The sequence below is a fragment of the Mercenaria mercenaria genome, chromosome 8 (assembly GCF_021730395.1).
Source record: "Mercenaria mercenaria strain notata chromosome 8, MADL_Memer_1, whole genome shotgun sequence".
In the NCBI taxonomy this organism is placed as follows: Eukaryota; Metazoa; Mollusca; class Bivalvia; order Venerida; family Veneridae; genus Mercenaria; species Mercenaria mercenaria.
Window position 1 is genome coordinate 21,436,869 of NC_069368.1, and position 21,545 is coordinate 21,458,413.

At 36.1% G+C, this 21,545-nt stretch overlaps 1 protein-coding gene across 1 annotated transcript in view; it reads left to right on the forward strand.

The window, feature by feature from the left end:
* LOC123565474 (NBAS subunit of NRZ tethering complex-like) overlaps nt 1–21,545 on the forward strand; it is a 115,583-nt gene that overhangs the window by 38,090 nt on the left and 55,948 nt on the right. Inside the window, exons 25-39 of the mRNA XM_053549503.1 lie at nt 1,023–1,157; nt 2,305–2,478; nt 5,047–5,120; nt 5,875–5,934; nt 6,917–6,979; nt 7,783–7,846; nt 8,978–9,036; nt 9,580–9,682; nt 11,359–11,582; nt 13,116–13,228; nt 13,646–13,725; nt 15,338–15,433; nt 18,177–18,298; nt 19,553–19,640; nt 20,158–20,466. Coding sequence (XP_053405478.1) covers nt 1,023–1,157; nt 2,305–2,478; nt 5,047–5,120; nt 5,875–5,934; nt 6,917–6,979; nt 7,783–7,846; nt 8,978–9,036; nt 9,580–9,682; nt 11,359–11,582; nt 13,116–13,228; nt 13,646–13,725; nt 15,338–15,433; nt 18,177–18,298; nt 19,553–19,640; nt 20,158–20,466 — 1,764 coding nt within the window. The remainder of the gene's footprint in view (nt 1–1,022; nt 1,158–2,304; nt 2,479–5,046; nt 5,121–5,874; nt 5,935–6,916; nt 6,980–7,782; nt 7,847–8,977; nt 9,037–9,579; nt 9,683–11,358; nt 11,583–13,115; nt 13,229–13,645; nt 13,726–15,337; nt 15,434–18,176; nt 18,299–19,552; nt 19,641–20,157; nt 20,467–21,545) is intronic.

Consider the following 21,545-nt stretch of genomic DNA (forward strand, 5'->3'; position numbering starts at 1 on the left):
TATTGTGATTATGCCACTTATTGCAGTACCGCTTTTATCATAAAGAATTAGAAAATCACATCACACCTGTGAGCAAATGTTAGAATTTGCGGTACATCATAAAGGACATACCCTTTATAGTTTAAAAAGTAAAGCAGTCCAGTTATATGCTGACTTCGCAGTTTGCTCCAGAAGTTCGGCTTAGCATTTTATTAGTCACCGATATATAGAATAATTACGATATTAAAGTGGCATTATGCGCATCATACGGCACGTAGTGTGTTTTTGGCGAATATTTTAAAAAAGCAAGTTTTCGGTTTTTGTGCATTTAAATGTGTTAAATTAACAATAACGCCGCATAAGTATTTGAAAGTGATGCTTTAGAAATGAAGAAATCGGACTTATAAAATAACAGTTCATTTCTTCAGTCTTGTACACAATGATCTCCCTTTCCTATAAGTAGAGATTTCTGAGGTTGAAGGGAAGCAACTCCTGCAAGCAGTTTGACTTTTCTTACAAAGACTGCCTCAGTCAAAATAAGAAAGGTCATATTTAAAAAGTTATTATTTCGTAATGGTAACAGGAAGAGTTTGGTATACTGGGTTAAAAACTATAATTTCCTCCACCCTTTTTATATACATATCTATTTGTGTTGTATTTTTACTTGTAAAATGCGTATAATTCCACTTTAAATGAGCTATTAAAATTTACTCAATTTTCCTATGTCTTTATAATGTAAAAAAAGCACATTATTTCATTGCTTACGAAACCCATGGTGAGACAACTAATGCTTTTGAATTATCTCCATTTAATAGTGAACAAATGCTAAATACAGCCGATTCTTGCCTATTCCAGTTACGGAAACCACATTTAACAAGTAACAGAGGACTGAATGTTAATTCTTGTGCATTTTTTAGGATATAGACCAAAGTATGTTTCTAGGGTAATTCATGGATTTACCAAAATTTCCATTGTGGTATACCCATGTAAACACCCAAGATACAACACTTAAGCCCTTAAATAACATTCTCTTTGTTAAACAGGGGCTTGAAAATGTACTTGATGACCTGGTTACCATGGATATGCTAGTGTACAGTTGTCATATAGATGAGACATTGACGTTTGAAGAGTTACAGGAAATGGCAGACTATGATAAACTTGAGCTCCTTATGTCAAAGGTTGGTATGGTCATTATTAGACAGACTGTAGTCATGTTTAACTACTGTTTATTCTGTCTATGTGTGAAAAAAAAACCCATATTTCATATTTGAAAATGTAAACAATTACTGTACATTATATATGTGAACATAATGTGAACACCTTTGTGGGTGTAAACAGTGCAGTGTGTTTGGTTTAAAATACTACACATTAACAAAGTAAACACAATATTAAATGTGTAATAACTCTAAAACACTGGAAGTCTTTTTTAACAAATGACTGTAACTATATGACATTTAATTGTGATTGTAGCTCTGCATACACAGTAAGCTTACGTTTGAAATATTTGATGAAGATTTTTTAGATTTTAATCCAAGGCATATCTAATGAAAAACATTTCAACAAAAGATGAGCATAGTACATCTTTCAGTGTATATACTCAGTAAATCAAGCTCTTACATAAGAGCATAGTACATCTTTAAGTGTATATACTCAGTAAATCAAGCTCTTACATAAGAGCATAGTACATCTTTAAGTGTATATACTCAGTAAATCAAGCTCTTACATAAGAGCATAGTACATCTTTCAGTGTATATACTCAGTAAATCAAGCTCTTACATAAGAGCATAGTACATCTTTAAGTGTATATACTCAGTAAATCAAGCTCTTACATAAGAGCATAGTACATCTTTAAGTGTATATACTCAGTAAATCAAGCTCTTACATAAGAGCATAGTACATCTTTAAGTGTATATACTCAGTAAATCAAGCTCTTATGTAAACCATAATACATACAATGCATTAAATTGATGGACTGCTAAAATTGGACGTGATTTTGACATAAAATACACACCATATTAATAGCATAAATTTATACCATATTTCCTCAGCTTTCAGATGGATATTATTTACAAAACTTTAACATTTGAAATCATTTCCCCATCATATATGTGGAACATGAGCTTGAGAAGAAAATTGGAACAGTGTAAAAATTTAGGAAGTGTTAAGAAATGTTTATGAAATACTATATTTAAACAGTATGCCTCATATTTCATACGAAACATAGTATTCTTGGGACAATGAAGCAAAAATCATGCAGCAAATATATGAAAGCAGGTCTAGAAGCGGAGTTGCGTTATTGTTTACAATTGATATTTATTCCTCTAGTCGAGTGATGATATGTATTCCAAAAACTTGAGGAGATGGATGGTACCATTCTTGAAGCAGTGTGACAGACGGACACATGGAGCATACATTCACCTGCTCCGAGACTACGTTGTAACGTCTGCCAGGTCAGACCTAACACGACCACTTCATGTATTTGAAGCATCAAAAACACATGTAAGTAGTTTAATCTACCCTACTAAACTTCTATTTCTAAAATGGACTGGTCTGTCATTCAGTTTGGGCAGTACCATATATCATTTGAAGGGGTTTTCACTGAAAATGTACAGACTGAATAGCAAACAGTGTAGACCATGATCAGCCTTTGTCTGCATTGGTTGCCAAGGCAACAATCACTTGCTGCTAGCAGGCTTAAGGTTAATTTATCTGTGGTTTTTGATATTTCTTGCAATATTTGAGGAGATAATTGATATTGTCATGCCTGTATGTCAATCTCTATCTGCCTTTATATCTGTCCTGTCCCATCTGTCAGTTTTTACCCACTTGCTTCTAAGAGACTGCTGGTTGGAGTTATGTCAGATGTAGAAAGTTTCAGTATTAACTTGGTTTGGTTAACAATAACTGTCAGAAAATGTTGAAACAGAAAAACTGAATTTCAGTGACATGAACTAAATATTCTCAAGTTTGGATTTCTTCATTGTTATATTTGTTAATTTTTTACGGTTGCGTATGAAACCAAAATGATTGTTGGTGATTTCCTGTTCTATTTTCCCTTAAGATATTATAATGTTTAATGTTTAACATTTTGGTTGCCCATCAGTACTTTCACAGCATCCAGGACAACTGGTTAGGCTAACTACTGAAATGTTGTTGAAAAATTGTACTAAATCCATACAAAATGAAGTTTGTCTGTTGCTCAACACATCTCTTTCTGCATATACTGCATAATGCTCAGCATATCTCCATGTTCTATTGCCAGACACTGCCTATTACCCAGCTCATCTCATTGTTGTGTTGCCAAATGCTGCCTATCACAAACTCATCTCATTGACAATATGCTCTTGCCATACACTGTATGTTGCCAAGCACATATCTTTGTGTAATTACTGGATATTGCATAGTCATCCATTCTTCCATTTAAAAGAAACAGTATAAAGACACTCATGCTTTTATCAGTGTGTAGAGTCTAGTTTTTAGCTCATCTGATTTTTTGAAAAAAATGATGAGTTATTGTCATCACTTGAGCGGTTGTCGGCGTCTGCGTCGGCGTTGCCTGGTTAAGTTTTATGTTTAGGTCAGCTTTTCTCCTAAACTATCAAAGCTATTGCTTTGAAACTTGGAATACTTGTTCACCATCATAAGCTGACCCTGTATAGCAAGAAACATAACTCCATCTTGCTTTTTGCAAGATTTATGGCCCCTTTTTTACTTAGAAAATATCAGATTTCTTGGTTAAGTTTTATGTTTAGGTCAACTTTTCTCCTAAACTATCAAAGCTTTTGCTTTGAAACTTGGAATACTTGTTCACCATCATAAGCAGACCCTGTACATCAAGAAACATAACTCCATCTTGCTTTTTGCAAGAATTATTGCCCCTTTTGGACTTAGAAAATCAGTTTTCTTGGTTAAGTTTTATGTTTAGGTCAGCTTTTATCCTAAACTATCAAAGCTATTCCTTTAAAACTTGCAACACTTGTTCACCATCATAAGCTGACCCTGAACAGCAAGAAACATAACTCCATCCTGCTTTTTGCAAGATTTACGGCCCCTTTTGGACTTAGAAAATATCAGATTTCTTGGTTAAATTTTATGTTTAGATCAACTTTTTCTCTTAAACTATCAAAGCTATTGCTTTAAAACTTGCAACTCTTGTTCACCATCATAAGCTGACCCTGTACAGCAAGCAACATAACTCCATCCTGCTTTTTGCAATAATTATTGCCCCTTTTGGACTTAGAAAAAATCATTTTCTTGGTTGAATATTATGTTTAAGTCAACTTTTCTCATAGACTATCAAAGCTATTGCTTTAAAACTTGCAACAGTTTTTCACCATCATAAGTGGACACTGTACATCAAGAAACATAACTCTATCCTGCTTTTTGCAAGAGTGATGGCCCTTTTTAGACTTAGAAAATCATGGGTAGGACAATATTTCTATTATACAAAAAAAATCAGATGAGCGTCAGCACCCGCAAGGCGGTGCTCTTGTTTTACTTTAAAGTGGCATTATGTCCATCTTACAGCATATAGTGTGTTTTTGGTGAATGTTTTGTAAAAGAAAGTTTTCGGTTGCTGTGCATTTAAATGTGTTAAATTAACAATAATGCCGCATAAGTATTTAAAAGTGATGCTTTAGAAATGAAGAAATCGGACTTATAAAATGATAGTTCATTTCTTCAGTCATGTACGCAATTATCTCCCTTAGCTATAAGTAGAGATTTCTGAAGTTGAAGGGAAGCAACTCCTGCAAGCAGTTTGACTTTTCTTAAAAAGACTGCCCCAGTCAAAATAAGAAAAGTCATATTTAGAAAGTTATTATTTCGTAATGGTAACAGGAAGAATTTGGTATGCTGGGTTAAAAGCTATAATTTCCTCCACCCTTTTTACACACATATCTATTGCTGCTGTATTTTTACTTGAAAAATGCATATAATTCCACTTTAAAAATGGATATAATAGTAAACAAGTATATAGACCACAGAAGGCCTGTAATGTAGCACAAAAACACTGCTCACATTATGTACCTGCTTCATTGTTTTTATTAGTGTACTGTATATTTACAGTTACCAAATCCAGTAATCCCAAAGCAAGCAGAGTTGATGTCACTGGGTATTGATGCTATCTATAGTTGTCAAAGGTAAACTTTTTATATAATCCTTGCATTTAACTGCATGTGTTAATGGCATTTTGATCTAGGTGATGACAACAAAATGATTCAAGTAACTGATATTAAATGGTGATCAAACCTTTAGTGTGTCCATCCATGCACTTGGTTTAAGACAGATAACTGAAAAAGGCTTCAGTACAGGAAGCTCAAACTTGGAACATAGGTTTGTTATGCATATAATTCTTAGTGATTTTGTGATCGGTTGCTCAGTAGTCAAAGTTGTGGTGACTTTGAGCGAAAAATCGGTTTCCAATCAATAACTCGAAAAAGCTTTGGCCTACAGTTGTCAAAATTCATAGGGTGATGTCCTGTGGTTAATAGAAGACCCCAATTGTTTTGGGAGTTCAGTGGGTCAAAGGTTGAGGTCACAGTGGCCTTTACTCTGAAAGTAGTTCCAACTAAATAATTAAAAAAAGCTTTTGCTTACAATTGTTTACCTTCATAGAATGATTGCCTGTGGTCAGTAAATGACCACACTTAATGTGTTTGGGTTTTAGTAAGTTAAAGGGCAAGGTCATGGTGATCTCGGGATAATGGGGCAGGCCAACATTAGGGGTTTTCATGGTTTACAAACAAATCTTGTTTATATATACATCTGTGAGAAGGAAAAAAAGTGATAGCAAAATCAAACGTATCATAATTATTGGTATTTCTTGTAAGTGATTACCACATATATTTTGCCGAGGAGATTTTAGAAGTTTTACCACATTGGTATTTCTTTCAGGGATGACCAGCTACATCTGGCGGAGGAGATTTTAAAGTGTTTACCACAGAGAGGATATGGGTAAGTCTTTTATTTCAAATTTTGAACTGTTTAAGATTTCACCCTCAAATAAAAAGCTTATATATTGGTTTTCATGTGTTGGTTGGTCTGTCTGTTCTTTTGATAAACCAGCTGGCTTTTGATGAACAATTGGAGCACACTTAAACTAAAATTGATGTCCAAACTTTAAATGACATTGGCCTGTGGTCGGTACATAATCCCACATTAGTCAGTAGTCAAACTTAATAGGATGATTGTATGTTGTTAGTAGAAAGTCAGAGAAAATGATCCAAGGTCCACCTGACAGCATTCTCCAAAAAGAACATATATAGTTACCTCAGACAGGCTGTGACTAGGCTATATAACGGTCTGTTTGCTTTTAAGATGTCCAAGTGATGTCATTGTTGTGCATACATTAAAATCTTCAAATATCTAGGAAACCATTTTTAAGAACTTTATAAGACACTGATAAAGACATATAAGTTAAGAAATAGTTTTTGTCTAAGTTTCTTTAATCATTGTAGTTGTCTGGGCAAGTGATTGTGATAATTTTACAATGTTTATCAAATTTACTTTTATGTATTAAGTCACAATATGAGCCGTGCCATTAGAAAACCAACATAGTGGCTTTGCGACCAGCATGGATCCAGACCAGCCTGCGCATCCGCGCAGTCTGGTCAGAATCCATGCTGTTCACTTTCAAACCTAACGGAATTAGAGAAACTAATAGCGAACAGCATGGATCCTGACCAGACTGCACAGATGCGCAGGCTGGTCTGGATCCATGCTGGTCACAAACACACTATGTTGGTTTTCCCATGGCATGGCTCATATGTGTTTCTGTTTACCTCTCCTGACTGAGTCTGATGAAATGAAAGTGATAATTATGGCACAAGTTGGACTAGGCAGCAATTTGCTGTTATAACCTGCTACAATTGTTGTTGCTGTTGTATATTACCTGGTATTGTTGAATATTACCTGCTACTGTTGTTGCTATATTCAGGGCAGACACTAAGGAGATACAGAGGCTTCATGTGCTGGTAGATAAACTCGAAGATCATCTCAAGTAAGTTATAATTATCGTGAGCTCAATGTGAAACTGTTATAACTGTATATAAAGAAAGTCAAAAATACATTAGTTTTGCCCTTAACCCAGGTTATATACACACACATATACAATACACTTTTTGATATACATGTACAGCTGAAACTCAGTGTCTTGAATGTTAAGGGATCAAGCCTTTTACTTTAAGATAACCTAAATTCGAGTAATATTTTGTGCATGTTTTTTTGGGGGACAGGAGAAAACCAGAATTTTGAGAAAAAACAAGTTTGAGATATCAAGTTTCTGCGGCACTTCGGCAGTTATCTTTTATATCATAGATATGAATATGGTTTTATCACTGTACCGTGAGTCATGTAGTCCTTTAGTGGATAAAATGTAAGCCACTGATTTGAGAGGTCACAGAATCAAACCCAGTCGAGACTTAACTGTTTCTTTTTCATACGACAACAGGTTAAGTTTTTGCTGAAATACAACTTTGATTCAGAAAAACATTTCAAGTTTTACAAATAGTCTTGCTGAAATGAACTTGTTACAATACTGCTTTTGTATCTTTAAACCTGGTCATTGAAGCAGGGTGAATTTCTGGGTAATGTTTGTGTATATTTTAATTTCAACAACTTTTAATATAAGAAACAGCTCAGAGGGAGTACTGTCTCGATTGGAGAGTATCTAAATTTAAGGTCAAAGTCCAAAAATGTAAAAACTTCATTCAACATTTTATAGTCTCATAATTATTGACAAGTTGTTTCATGGGTATATTTCTTGTTGACGACATGAAATGTGTATTTATGTATTCGTTTCAGTGCTGCTAAAGTATTGGCAGAAAATGGAATTAAAAAGCCTGTGTATTACATCAAAGAAACTGAGGTAAGGATCAAACATTTTTGTGACCAGTTTAATGATCCTTGCCTTTGCATGTTGTCTTGAAACTGAATGTTTTAATACTTTCAAGCATCTTGAATATCGTACATGTAGCCTTCTGTTAGAGTACTCCCTTCTAATGCTGATGGTTTAGGGTTCATCTCCAACTTGTCATGCCAAAGGTAAGGATAGATAGTGTAAGAAGCTCTTTTGCTTGGCATTCGGCATGAAAGGGAAAACTTGCTTCTATTCTGTCATACACTTGTGACCTCCTTGGCCCAGTTGTTAAGGTGGCTGACTTCAAATCACATGTCCCTCACCGATGTGGGTTAGAGCGTTGCTCGGGGCATTTAATTTTTCATGTGAGAAAACCATCCAGCTAGCTTATGGAAAGTCAGTGGTTCTATCTAGGTGCCTGCTCGTGATGAAATAATGCACAAAGGGGCACCTTGGGTCTTAACCATCAAAGCTGGAAAGTCACCATATGACTTATAATTGTGTAAGTGTTACATTAAAGTCAACAAAAACAAAACAAAATCTCACATCTTGTTATGATGATGGATACTAGAAGGAATGAGGTGTCAAGAGTAATTAATAGAAGTTGTAGAACTTTCTTTTAAGATCCACCTGAAATAAATTAATATTGATAGAAATTCACATTCTTCAGTTGACACAGAAAGCCACCTTAAAAAATTACAACTCTAGAAAGGTATTTGAAATTTTGTTTTTAGCGCAACTTTAATAGCATATGGAGAGCTATCCTACTGGCCCCAGGGTCATACCCATATCGTATGATACGAGGTCTATATCTCTAACAGAAATGTTCCATAAATGTCCCTTTTATTTAAGAAATTCTGATTCATGTTTTGGTGGACTTTCAGCTCTATCTCTGTTATTACTATTATTATGACTCAAACTTTAAAGTATTATCCAACATAATCATCCACACCTAGGAGTATAACCAGTCCAATGATAGCTTTACTTTTCTCAGATATGTCCTATTTCACTGTCGAGCATCGCAATAGTCGAGCACCCAGACTCCTTTGAGAAATCTTGTCATTAATTCTGTGTACAAGTTGGTTAAATGTAAAATTGTTATATATGTTACACATCCCAAATACATCTTGTTTTTTGCAGACAAATGCAGATGAGGCTGAACAGTTGATGATCAGACTGACCAGAAACATGGGCAGACGGTGAGCCATCTTAAATTTTGTCAGGGGGAAATATATCTGCTGTTATTGTTAATTTTCTACTTTGGTAGTTGTTGTCCGGACCTTTTTTCCCCTTGAAAATATTCCCTTTCCAGCACCTTCTGTCCAGCCCTTGTTTTGCAATAGGGAGAGTGTAGATCTGGGTGTGAGGTGCATGTTTTCCGTGTCGATTTATCGGAAGACATAGTTACTAAGATTTTAACTTCATTTGTCCTCCATCTTTGATTCATGTTGAGAAGTTGGCAGTTACTAGAATGTAGAGTTAGTACTGGTACAGAGTCCAGGAACACTGTTTGAGTTGATTGCCTGCCATTTCATATGTTAAATACCTATGAAAACCTGCTCTAAACCATTAACAAACAAACATGTCCACCATTAAAAGAAAACAGGCACATTCATACTACTTGTATAATGGCTACCAGGCATTATTCTAGGTATTGTAGATAATTAATGTTAAGCCATCACTTTTAGTTAATCAAACATGCAGAACCTTAAGGCAGACATACGATTATTTATCTTTCACAGGGAGGGTACAGCAAGCGAAGTACAATGGTCGAGACTTCACAGTGAGATGATGCAGTTACAAGATAAAGTCTACAGATGTGTCTCACCTTCACTCTGTCATGCTGTAAATATCATATCTCAGTATACTCTAAAATAAAATATTCATGGGTTACTGGTTTTCGTGGATTTCACTGTAAGGGAGTCCATGAAATTAAATGCTTATTAATATGGAATTTTCTGTATCTTCAGAATTTGAAATTAGCAAATGTATAACTCCATGCAATAGTCATATTGATAATACCACAAAATTTGATGCCCACAAAATAAAATGATTCTACAGTATGGTATATTGTTTTCAGATAGTTTAGATGGATAGGATTTGTACAAAATTGATTGTGCATTTTTATTATGCCCCCACTTTTGGGAGGGGGGGGGAGCATATAGATTTGCCCTTGTCCATCCATCCGTCTTTCCGTCCGTCCTCTGTCTGTCCGTCCTTCCGAGAATGTTGTGTCACGCATAGCTCAGAATTGACGTAGAGTCACAAAACTTTACAGAAATGTTGGTCAGCATGTGTAGTTGTGCACCTGGGGTTTCGCATCCAGATTCATTAAGTCTTGTAGGAGTTATGGCCCCTGACTTTGTAAAAATTGGTCATTTTAATGTTGTGTCGCGCGTAGCTCCAAAAGTATTTCACCAAGAGTCACCAAAGTTTACAGGAATGTTGGTCAGCATGTGTAGTTGTGCACCTAGGGTTTCTCGTCCGGATTCAATCAGTCATGTAGGAGTTATGGCCCCTGACTTAGTAAAAATTGGTCATTTTAATGTTGTGTCGCGCGTAGCTCCAAAAATATTTGACCTAGAGTCACCAAAGTTTACAGGAATGTTGGTCAGCATGTGCAGTTGTGCACCTGGGGTTTCACGTCCAGATTCACTCAGTTGTGTAGGAGTTATGGCCCCTAACTTAGTTAAAAATTGATCCTTTTAATGTTGTGTCGCGCGTAACTCCGAAAGTATTTGACCTAGAGTCACCAAAGTCTACAGGAATGTTGGTCAGCATATGCAGTTGTGCACCTAGGGTTTCACGTCCGGATTCATTCAGTCATGTAGAAGTTATGACCCCTGACTTAGTTAAAAATTGGCCATTTTAATGTTGTGTCGCGCGTAGCTCCAAAAGTATTTGACCTTGAGTCACCAAAGTTTAAAGGAATGTTGGTCAGCATTTGCAGTTGTGCACCTGGGGTTTCGCGTCCGGATTCATTTAGTATTGTAGGAGTTATGGCCCCTGACCCAGGAAAAAATTTGTGTCCTTTGTCATGTAGTGGGGGCATCTGTGTCCCATGGACACATTTCTAGTTCATCACTGCCTTGAACTTTGGTTATTAAGAAAATTTTAATTATTTTGAAATCCATCTTTCTGGAAAAGTGCCACTTTTCCATTGAAATTAGTAAATTGAAAGTACATTGTATTGACATGATTCTTACATAGTTTTTCAGTGTAAATACTTTATTAAAATTCTGTGTTAAGGTTAATTAAGGTTATTGTGTATATAGTTTCATGAGATGTTTTACCTGGTAGTTGACCCATAATGGCAGTTTGCAATTTCCATTTGTTTTCATATACTTTGTATGTAATTTTGGCATTCCGCGTTTGTTATGAAAAGTAATTTTCTGTTATGGCCAGAGGATGCTAAAATTACTTATTGAGGATAGTTGATTGCACTGAAATTATCAACTGGTTCACAGGTTTATTGCCTTTACTGTCAGGTTTTAATAGCAGTTTTTTGTTGTTGTTTTCAGACATTTGTAGAGAGCTTGCTGTGCTCAAACAACTCCAGCTATATACAGCTTGCAGGACAGATGGTTGAGAGAAATGTATCTGAATCTCACAGGCCCACACCTCTCATTTACACCATGCAGACCAAGGTTCCCTATACAAAGGCTGCGGAACTGGTCCTCATGGCAGCGCAGGAGTACTTCAATTCTTCTGCCAGTCTCACTGATACATGTATGGTTCTAGCAAGGTATTGTAACACATGCATAACTGATTTAGACAACTTGTATCAGATTATCTGACCCCTTAGCTAAATAGGGAGAGCGCAGGTCAACAAATCTTTAGAGTCAAGCGTTTGATCCCCAGGAGAGGCATATGTTTTAAGTTAGGACTGATAAAAGATATTGTGTCTGAAATCTTCTGGCCTCCACCTCTGATTCATGTTGGGAAGTTGGCAGTTACTTGTGAAGAACAGGTGATTATTGGTACTGAATCCAAGAACACTTGTTAGGTTAACTGCCTGCTTGTATACAAAAAAGACATACAAATTATTCTTCTTTGTCATAGGAAAATATTGAGAACAAGTAATTCTGTAATATACTACCTGACTGACAGTGTTACAGACACCAGTTCTTCATTTGAGTCCTTGATACAGATATCTTTCATGAAGCATGAAAATCAATGATTTACTTAGCTACTCATAGAACTGTTCGTTCCGTAGCAAAAAAAAAAAAAAGAATAGTAATGCTTTAGCATTTCAACACATTTGAAGAAATGCTAGCTTTTGCATAAATATTGATCAATTTTTATTTTAGTGCTTAGCCAGATTGTGAAATTTGTATACATTTTTAGCTCGACTTTTCGAGGAAAAAGTAGAGCTACTGTACTCGCCCCGGCGTCGGCGTCGCTGTTGGTTAAAGTTTTTGATAAAGTCAAATATCTCTGTTACTATCAAAGCTATTGGCTTGAAATTTAAAACAGTTATTTACTATCAAAGTCTACACCAGGAGAAACAATCCCCATAACTCTGATTTGAATTTTGACAGAATTATGCCCCTTTTTAACTCAGAATTTTTGTTAAAATTTTGGATAAAGTCAAATATCTCTGTTACTATTAAAGCTTTTGACTTGAAACTCAGAATAGTTATTGACTATAAAAATCTACACCAGGAGACACAATTTCAATAACTCTTATTTGAAATTTGACAGAATTATGCCCCTTTTTAACTTAGAATTTTTGGTTAAAGTTTTTGATAAAGTCAAATATCTCTGTTACTATCAAAGCTTTTGACTTGAAACTTAAAACACTTGTTTACCGTCAAAGTCTACACCAGGGAAAACAATCTCCATAACTCTGATTTGAATTTTGACAGAATTATGTCCCTTTTTAACTTAGAATTTTTTGTTAAATTTTTTGATAAAGTCAAATATCTCTGTTACTATTAAAGCTTTTGAGTTGAAACTCAAAATCGTTATTTACTATCAAAGTCTACACCAGGAGACACAATTCCCATAACTCTCATTTGAATTTTGACAGAGTTATGTCCCTTTTTAACTTGGATTTTTTTTCACTGGCAAAGCTCTAATTCAGAGTCCAGCACTGAGAAAGTTGAGCGCGCTGTCTTATGGACAGCTCTTGTAGAGTGTGTCTTTACCTGATTTAAGAGGGCCAATCAGTCACCAAGGATGGACATTTACATGCTTAGGATGCCAGCAAGAGTTTCAGTGAGCTGTGATTAAATACTTTTTGTGGATGGATGCTAAATTTTGTTTTGTGTTCTAGGTCATGTCTAAATCTGATACAGGACAGTCCTCCGGTCATCCAGGAGGAACATGATCTAATCTCGTCTCTGTCTGTGCTCGAGGACTTTGGTGTTAAAGTTCTTCCATTACAAGGTAAGAAATCACATACATTTAATACTCCATATCTGGAATTTCAAGGGATCACTGAAATTCGACCGAAAATGATACTTTGTGCGCAAGTTTTTGGGACAAGACTTGAAAATTTCTTTGAGATTACAGAAATTTTGAGATGAGCAAACCGGAGATATCAGGACAGCAGAATATTGTGTACCCATCTTCTGCAATTTCCAGTCACTTGAAATGAAATTTTGTAAATGTCAGCAACATGAAGTGGACAGTGTTATATCATCAGGACTTATATGATTATTTGTTCTGGAATTATGACCCTGTTGTACACTTTATTTATATTGTTTTGTCAAGCATTTTTAGGTGGCATGTGTCATACAATTATATAAATTTTATCTACTATCTGTATTAAAGTTTTAATGCTACTTTTGATTTATTCTACAGTACGACTGTCTAAAGACAGACTAGAATTGGTACAACAGGCTGTAGACTGTAAACCAGCGTCATATACACAGAAACAAAAGGTTATATTTAGTTTTTCTTTGATTTTAAGATAATTATATACAATATGTGGTTACCAGGGAAACTGTAACTTGTTGTTACTCCTTTGTAGGTGCATCCAGATAATGGAGAAAGTTCATTTTTGCCTGAAATTGTCCGGAAAACTGAATGTCTCTAGTCTAGTATATGGAGTAAATACTGATACACGTTATGAAGAGATCCTTTGAAAGCATATGAGCCGTGCCATGAGAAAACCAACATAGTGGGTTTGCGACCAGCATGGATCCAGACCAGCCTGCGCATCCGCGCAGTCTGGTCAGGATCCATGCTGTTCGCTAACAGTTTCTCAAATTCCAGTAGGCTTTAAAAGCGAACAGCATGGAGCCTGACCAGACTGCGTGGATGCTCAGTCTGGTCTGGATCCATGCTGGTCGCAAACCCACTATGTTGGTTTTCTCATGGCGCGGCTCAATAATTTCACCAAGCAAAATAGAAGTAGACTCAGAATTTCAAAATTTTTGTTTAAGCAATTTTATAAGTATATGCATGTTTTTTGGGTTTTTTTTGCTTTTATGCTAACTGTGATACATAGGCCTCCGTGGCCGAGTGGTTAAGGTTGCTGACTTCAAGTCACTTGCCCCTCATCGATGTGTGTTCGAGTCTCGCTCGGAGCGTTGAATTCCTCATGTGAGGAAGCCATCCAGATGGCTTATGGAAGGTCGGTGGTTCTACCCAGGTGCCCGCTCGTGATGAAATAATGCACGGAGGGGCACCTGGGGTCTTTCTCCACCATTAAAGCTGGAAAGTCCCCGTATGACTTATCATGTGTTGGTGCAACAGTAAATCCAACCAAAAAAAAAATTATATATGTATATATTATGAAAGTTTGGTAACAACCCATTCACAAGTAATCAAAATTTGAATTTTCGAAATTTTTGGTAAAAAATGGCAGAAATTTGTAGGCGAAAATACCCAATGAAAATCATTCTTAATGTTCAATTTAAAACTTACGATATTCTGAAAAATTGAAAGGTTCCCATTACACACCTTGGAGTTGTATAGAATTATATAAAATATCAAAAATATTAATTCATGTTAAAAGAGAAATCTGGGCAAACCTTGTTACAGAAAAGCTTGATCAAACAGCAAAATATGGGAAAACATGCTTATTTTCCTGAAAATTTATGATTTTGGCATTTATTTGTTTTGAATAAAACCTGTGTCTAGAAATGAAATTCAGTTTAGACGATGAATATTCTCATAGCAAACAATGGAGAAATGAGTAAGATTGCTGTTCCAACTTTAATTGTCATTGATAAACATCACTGTACTGTGGTTTGGAAAAATATGAGCTATAAATTTCTTTTCAAAAGTAAACTTCAGTAGAAGTCAATTGGTAAAATCTACAAAAAGCTTGAGCTCATTCATTTTTTCAGACATTAACACTGTAATGTTGGAAAATGTTGTGTGTAAAGAGGTTAAAATGCTGCTTATAATGATCCATAAACTAATTACATTGCTTGGTTGGCAGCATTTAAGGTTTATAGCAATGGACAACAATCATAATTATTATGGATCCTCTGTGTATAATATCTAGTTTTGACTGTTTATGCGAATTTTCTTTCTACTGAATAGTTGCTACGACTAGGACATTTACTGAGGATAACAGCTGTTGACAGGGTTGACAGGGATGGAAAAGTTCTACATATCCTTGCTAGAGCTGCTGTCAAGGTTTGTATGTTGTGACTGTATTACCAGGGATGGAAAAGTTCTCTATATATCTCAGAATGGGAAAGTCCTACATGTATATCAAGGGATGGGAAAGTTCTATGTATACAAAGGATGGGAAAGTCTGCTGTATAAAGGGATGGGAAAGTCTCATGTATATCAAAGGATGGAAAGTTCTTTATGTATAACAAAGGATGGAAAGTCTTATGTAACAGGGATCCAAAAGATCTGCATGTATATCAAGGGATGGGAAAGTTCTACATGTATATCAAAGGATGGGAAAGTTCTTTATGTATAACAAGGGATGGGAAAGTCCTACATGTATATCAAGGGATGGGAAAGTTCTGCATGTATATCAAGGGATGGGAAAGTTCTACATGTATATCAAGGGATGGGAAAGTTCTTTATGTATAACAAAGGATGGGAAAGTTCTATATGTATATCAAGTGATGGGAAAGGTCTGCATGTATATCAAGGGATGGGAAAGTTCTACATGTATACAAAGGATGGGAAAGTGCTTGTACTAGATCATATAATCAAGGGATGGGAAAGTTCTGCATGTATATCAAGGGATGGGAAAGTTCTTTATGTATAACAAAGGATGGGAAAGTGCTGTACTGTATAACTAGGGATCCAAAAGATCCGCATGTATATCAAGGGATGGGAAAGATCTGCATGTATATCAAGGGATGGGAAAGTTCTTTATGTATAACAAAGGATGGGAAAGTGCTGTACTGTATAACTAGGGATCCAAAAGATCTGCATGTATATCAAGGGATGGGAAAGTTCTTTATGTATAACAAAGGATGGGAAAGTGCTGTACTGTATAACTAGGGATCCAAAAGATCTGCATGTATATCAAGGGATGGGAAAGTTCTTTATGTATAACAAAGGATGGGAAAGTGCTGTACTGTATAACTAGGGATCCAAAAGATCCGCATGTATATCAAGGGATGGGAAAGTTCTTTATGTATAACAAAGGATGGGAAAGTGCTGTACTGTATAACTAGGATCCAAAAGATCCGCATGTATATCAAGGGATGGGAAAGTTCTTTATGTAAAACAAAGGATGGGAAAGTGCTGTACTGTATAACTAGGATCCAAAAGATGCATGTATATCAAAGGGATGGGAAAGTTCTTTATGTATAACAAAGGATGGGAAAGTGCTGTACTGTATAACTAGGGATCCAAAAGATCCGCATGTATATCAAGGGATGGGAAAGTTCTTTATGTATAACAAAGGATGGGAAAGTGCTGTACTGTATAACTAGGGATCCAAAAGATCCGCATGTATATCAAGGGATGGGAAAGTTCTTTATGTATAACAAAGGATGGGAAAGTGCTGTACTGTATAACTAGGGATCCAAAAGATCCGCATGTATATCAAGGGATGGGAAAGTCCTACATGTATATCAAGGGATGGGAAAGGTCTACATGTATATCAAGGGATGGGAAAGTCCTACATGTATATCAAGGGATGGGAAAGTTCTTTATGTATAACAAAGGATGGGAAAGGTCTGCATGTATATCAAAGGATGGGAAAGTTCTACATGTATAACAAAGGATGGGAAAGTTCTACATGTATATCTAAGGATGGGAAAGTTCTACATGTATATCAAGGGATGGGAAAGTTCTTTATGTATAACAAAGGATGGGAAAGTTCTACATGTATATCAAGGGATGGGAAAGTTCTTTATGTATATCAAGGGATGGGAAAGTTCTACATGTATATCAAAGGATGGGAAAGTTCTTTATGTATAACAAAGGATGGGAAAGTTCTACATGTATATCAAGGGATGGGAAAGTTCTGCATGTATATCAAGGGATGGGAAAGTTCTACATGTATATCAAGGGATGGGAAAGTTCTGCATGTATATCAAGGGATGGGAAAGTTCTACATGTATATCAAAGGATGGGAAAGTTCTTTATGTATAACAAGGGATGGGAAAGTTCTACATGTATATCAAGGGATGGGAAAGTTCTACATGTATATCAAGGGATGGGAAAGTTCTACATGTATATCAAGGGATGGGAAAGTTCTACATGTATATCAAGGGATGGGAAAGTTCTACATGTATATCAAGGGATGGGAAAGGTCTGCATGTATATCTAAGGATGGGGAAATTCTACAAGTATAACCAGTGATGGGGAGGTTCTACATCGGTTCTATATGACTGTATAATAACCAGCAGGCCATTGGGAAGTTCTACATGTATTACCAGGGATGGGAAGCTTCTTAGTGAAAAAAAACAGGGATGGGAAAGTTATACAAGCATAATCAGTGATGGAGAGGTTGCACATACGTAACAAGGGATTCGAAAGTTCTTCATGCATAACCAGGGATGGGAAAGTTCTAGATGATTGTGTAACCAGGGATTGAAAATTTGAATATGTATAATAGGGATCAGGTATGGAAAAGTTTTACTTGTTTAACCAGTGACTGGAAAGTCTTACATCTAATTACTAGAGCTGCAGTCACATCAAAGGGGATTTTGTTATTTATTACTCTTAAGCATGGCAGGTTAATGTTATATCAACATTAGGTGTTGAAAATGCATGATTTTATGGTCATGTAGAACAAGGGTTTTTCTTTTGGCAAAAAAATGTAAGATCTAGGCAAAGTATATCAAGTTACATCTATAAGTATGATGGGTAATGAGCTGTAGAATTCGTTTGTGAAAGTATTTTGTCATTTGATAGCTGTATGTATTGTGTATCACTTCTGGATAACCTGAATGTTTTACAGAATGAAGATTTTCCATTTGCCTATGATGTCTGCCAGGAGTTGATGTCCAGTTGTCATGGAGCTGCCTGGGATGTCTGTGTGGATCTAGCTGAACATGCAGCATTTCAAAACTTCCGTGCAAAGTGAGTAAGTTCCAACTTGCTGTATAGACGTTTTCCATATGTCATTGAACTTTGAAAGTGTCACAAATCTTTCTTTACTGTTACGCAGTTTGATTCTGGTTTTATCAAGTTACAGTAATTTGTCTCCTTGGTTTATGAAAATTTTGGCATGGGCAGACATACATGTAGCATGTAATTCTGTATGACTTTGATATTTTAGTAAAGGTTTTGTCTTAGAACAACTATGGACAGCTATTAACATTTCTCAGGAAATGATTAGACTGGATCTGTTATATAAAATAACTAATAAGCCACAGTTTTGTTATAGAACTAGTTTCAGTTTTGCCTTTTTGTGTCCCTTAAAATCGGTAGGGGAGGATAAAGATTTATTGTTAACAGCCTGTGTGAACTATCTCAGTGTTTTTACTCCTAGTTCTCCTGACAAACTGTTGGAAAAGTGAAAGTACCACACAAGTCTGCTTGATTTAGATCTGTTGCAACTTATACAAAATATACAGGATTAACATCCAAGATATTATTTGCTGGGCTAAAATTAGAACTGAAATATGTGAAGCAAGTTTACCAAAGTTATTTCTTTAATAGTATCTGTAATAGAGACTGAAAAGAATAAGTATCAAATTTACTTTATGTAGTTTACGGTAATTGGTATACTGTTGAACTTGTAATAACAACTATTTGTATTAATTAGTTACTTATCTTTAGTCCATCATTCAGTTTGGGCAGTACCATTTATTATTCAGAGGGGTGTCCACTGAAAATTTACTGACTGAATAGTGAACAGTGCAGACCATGACCAGCCTGCACATCTGTGCAGGCTGATCTTGGTCTGCATTGGTCGCAAAGGCAGAATCGCTTGTTGGTATCAGGCTAAAGGTTAATCAGGTAACATCCCAAGTTAATTTTATGTTCTAATTTCAACTTGTCTTAAACAGCCGCCTGCCATAAGCAGCCAAACTGAGTTGCTCCAATGGCTAGCTGCTTAATGTAAGTTTGACTGTGACACTGAGCTGCACCATGAGAAAACCAGCATAGTGCATTTGTGACCAGCATGGATCCAGACCAGCCTGCACATCCACACAGTCAGGTCTGGATCCATGCTGTTCACATCAAAGCCTATTGCAATAAGAGAAACTGTTAGCGAACAGCATGGATCCTGACCAGACTGCGCAGATGTGCAGGCTGGTCTGGATCCATGCTGGTCGCAAATGCACTATGTTGGTTTTCTCCTGATGCAGCGCTGTATGTTATTTTCAGGGTGGAGCTGTTATCTTTTGCTGTGACATTTTGCACACCAGATATGATTGAACCTATCCTACAAGCCAGGGCTCTACTAGAAACACAGGTAATGTCCTCCAGTATTACAGGGAAATATTGCTCCCTCAAGCACAGATGGTTTAAGCACCAGGGGCTGACTCAAGCAATTCATACCGTCCCAAGCCATTTTTCTTACATTTCTGGTTATTTGTATCGATAACTTGAGCATTTCCCTCATGCTCCTGTGGCTTACAGCAATCAGTGTTCTACATCATTTCTATATCTGCTGTTTGTTTTGCCTAGTCTGTTACAAGGTCTTTACTAAGATTTTCCTTTAAAGATTGAAAAATCTCTTAAATAATATATGCAATCATATGCAATCATGAATAACTAAATAGGTGCTAGTAGGAATTTGTTGAATTATTAAAAATCTGTATTGGTTTTTAATTTTTGGTCAGAAACACTTAGTGTGGTATTTTCCAGGGTAAGTTTGAGCCATTTTTGGTCATGGAATTTTGAAAAACTGAAACTGGATGCATATACCATATTTCCCTTAATACAATCTTAATTATTATAATAAGTTATATGTACATTATATTGTAAAGGTACTGTTTGAAGGAATTAGTTCCAAGGTTCAGGAGTCGGAAGAAGATTCAAACAAGCGAGTCAGTCCATTTTCTTCTAAAGCTGCTCTGCAGCAGACACAGCATATACTGGCATCAACAAAACAGACAACAAAAGCAGTTTTATCTACTGTAACAGATTCTAAATGGTGGCATGGTACAGTGAACAGATTGCGTCAGCCAATGAAACGACAGGAGTCATACGATATGACAAACAGAAACAAGAAGCTAGAGTTACAGTCTTGTCATCCATTTTATGAAGGATTTATTGCAAATTGCTTCTCTAATGTGGTAAGTATGAGAATTATAAAATAGCCATGTTACAACATACTGTAAAATATACATACATTGGCCATAGCTTTTGCAAATGCAGTGTTTCCAACACCTTGACAGTGGAGGATTAGTCGCAGGAGCAGTGGATAAATATGGCCAGGTGAATTGAATCGGTAAGTTTTCTTATGAGTTTTACCTATTTTTAGCTCACCTGAGCAATGCTCAGATGAGTTTTTCTGATCACGTGATGTCCGGCGTCCGTCGTCTGTCTGTCGGTCGTCCGTCAACATTTAGCTTGTATATGCGATAAAGGCTGTGTTTTTCAACTGATCTTCATGAAATTTGGTCAGAATGATTACCTTGATGAAAACTAGGCCGAGTTCGGAAATGGGTCATCTGGGGTCAAAAACTAGGTCACTAGGTCAAATCAAGGAAAAACCTTGTGTATGCGATAGAGGCTGTATTTTTCAACTGATCTTCATGAAATTTGGTCAGAATGATAACCTTGATAAAATCTAGATCGAGTTTGAAAATGGGTCATCTGGGGTCAAAAACTAGGTCACTAGGTCAAATCAAGGAAAAACCTTGTGTATGCGATAGAGGCTGTATTTTTCAATTGATCTTCATGAATTTTGGTCGGAATGATTACCTTGATGAAATCTAGGCAGAGTTCGAAAATGGGTCATCTGGGGTCAAAAACTAGGTCACTAGGTCAAATTAATGAAAAATCTTGTGTATGCGATAGAGACTGTATTTTTCAATTGATTTTTATGAAATTTGGTCAGGATGATTGCCTTAACTCATTCTACCCTAAAGCGTTATCTCCGCTTCTACTCTGCTGATATTTATCTTTGAGCCACCTAGGAGGCTGATAAGCCAATCTACCCTGAATACCTAGAGATGTTTTGAGAGATAACATTGATTTTGTAGTTTTTTGCTTGGGATATTGTTGTTAATTAATGACATATGACATCAAATATGTGTTAATAGGTATGGAATTTGCACACTTTGTAAGTAAATTGAAGTAGCTACGCAACAAAGTTAATTTCATGCAGCTGTCTAATACAGTCCTTTCAACAGATTGTTGAATTAAAGAC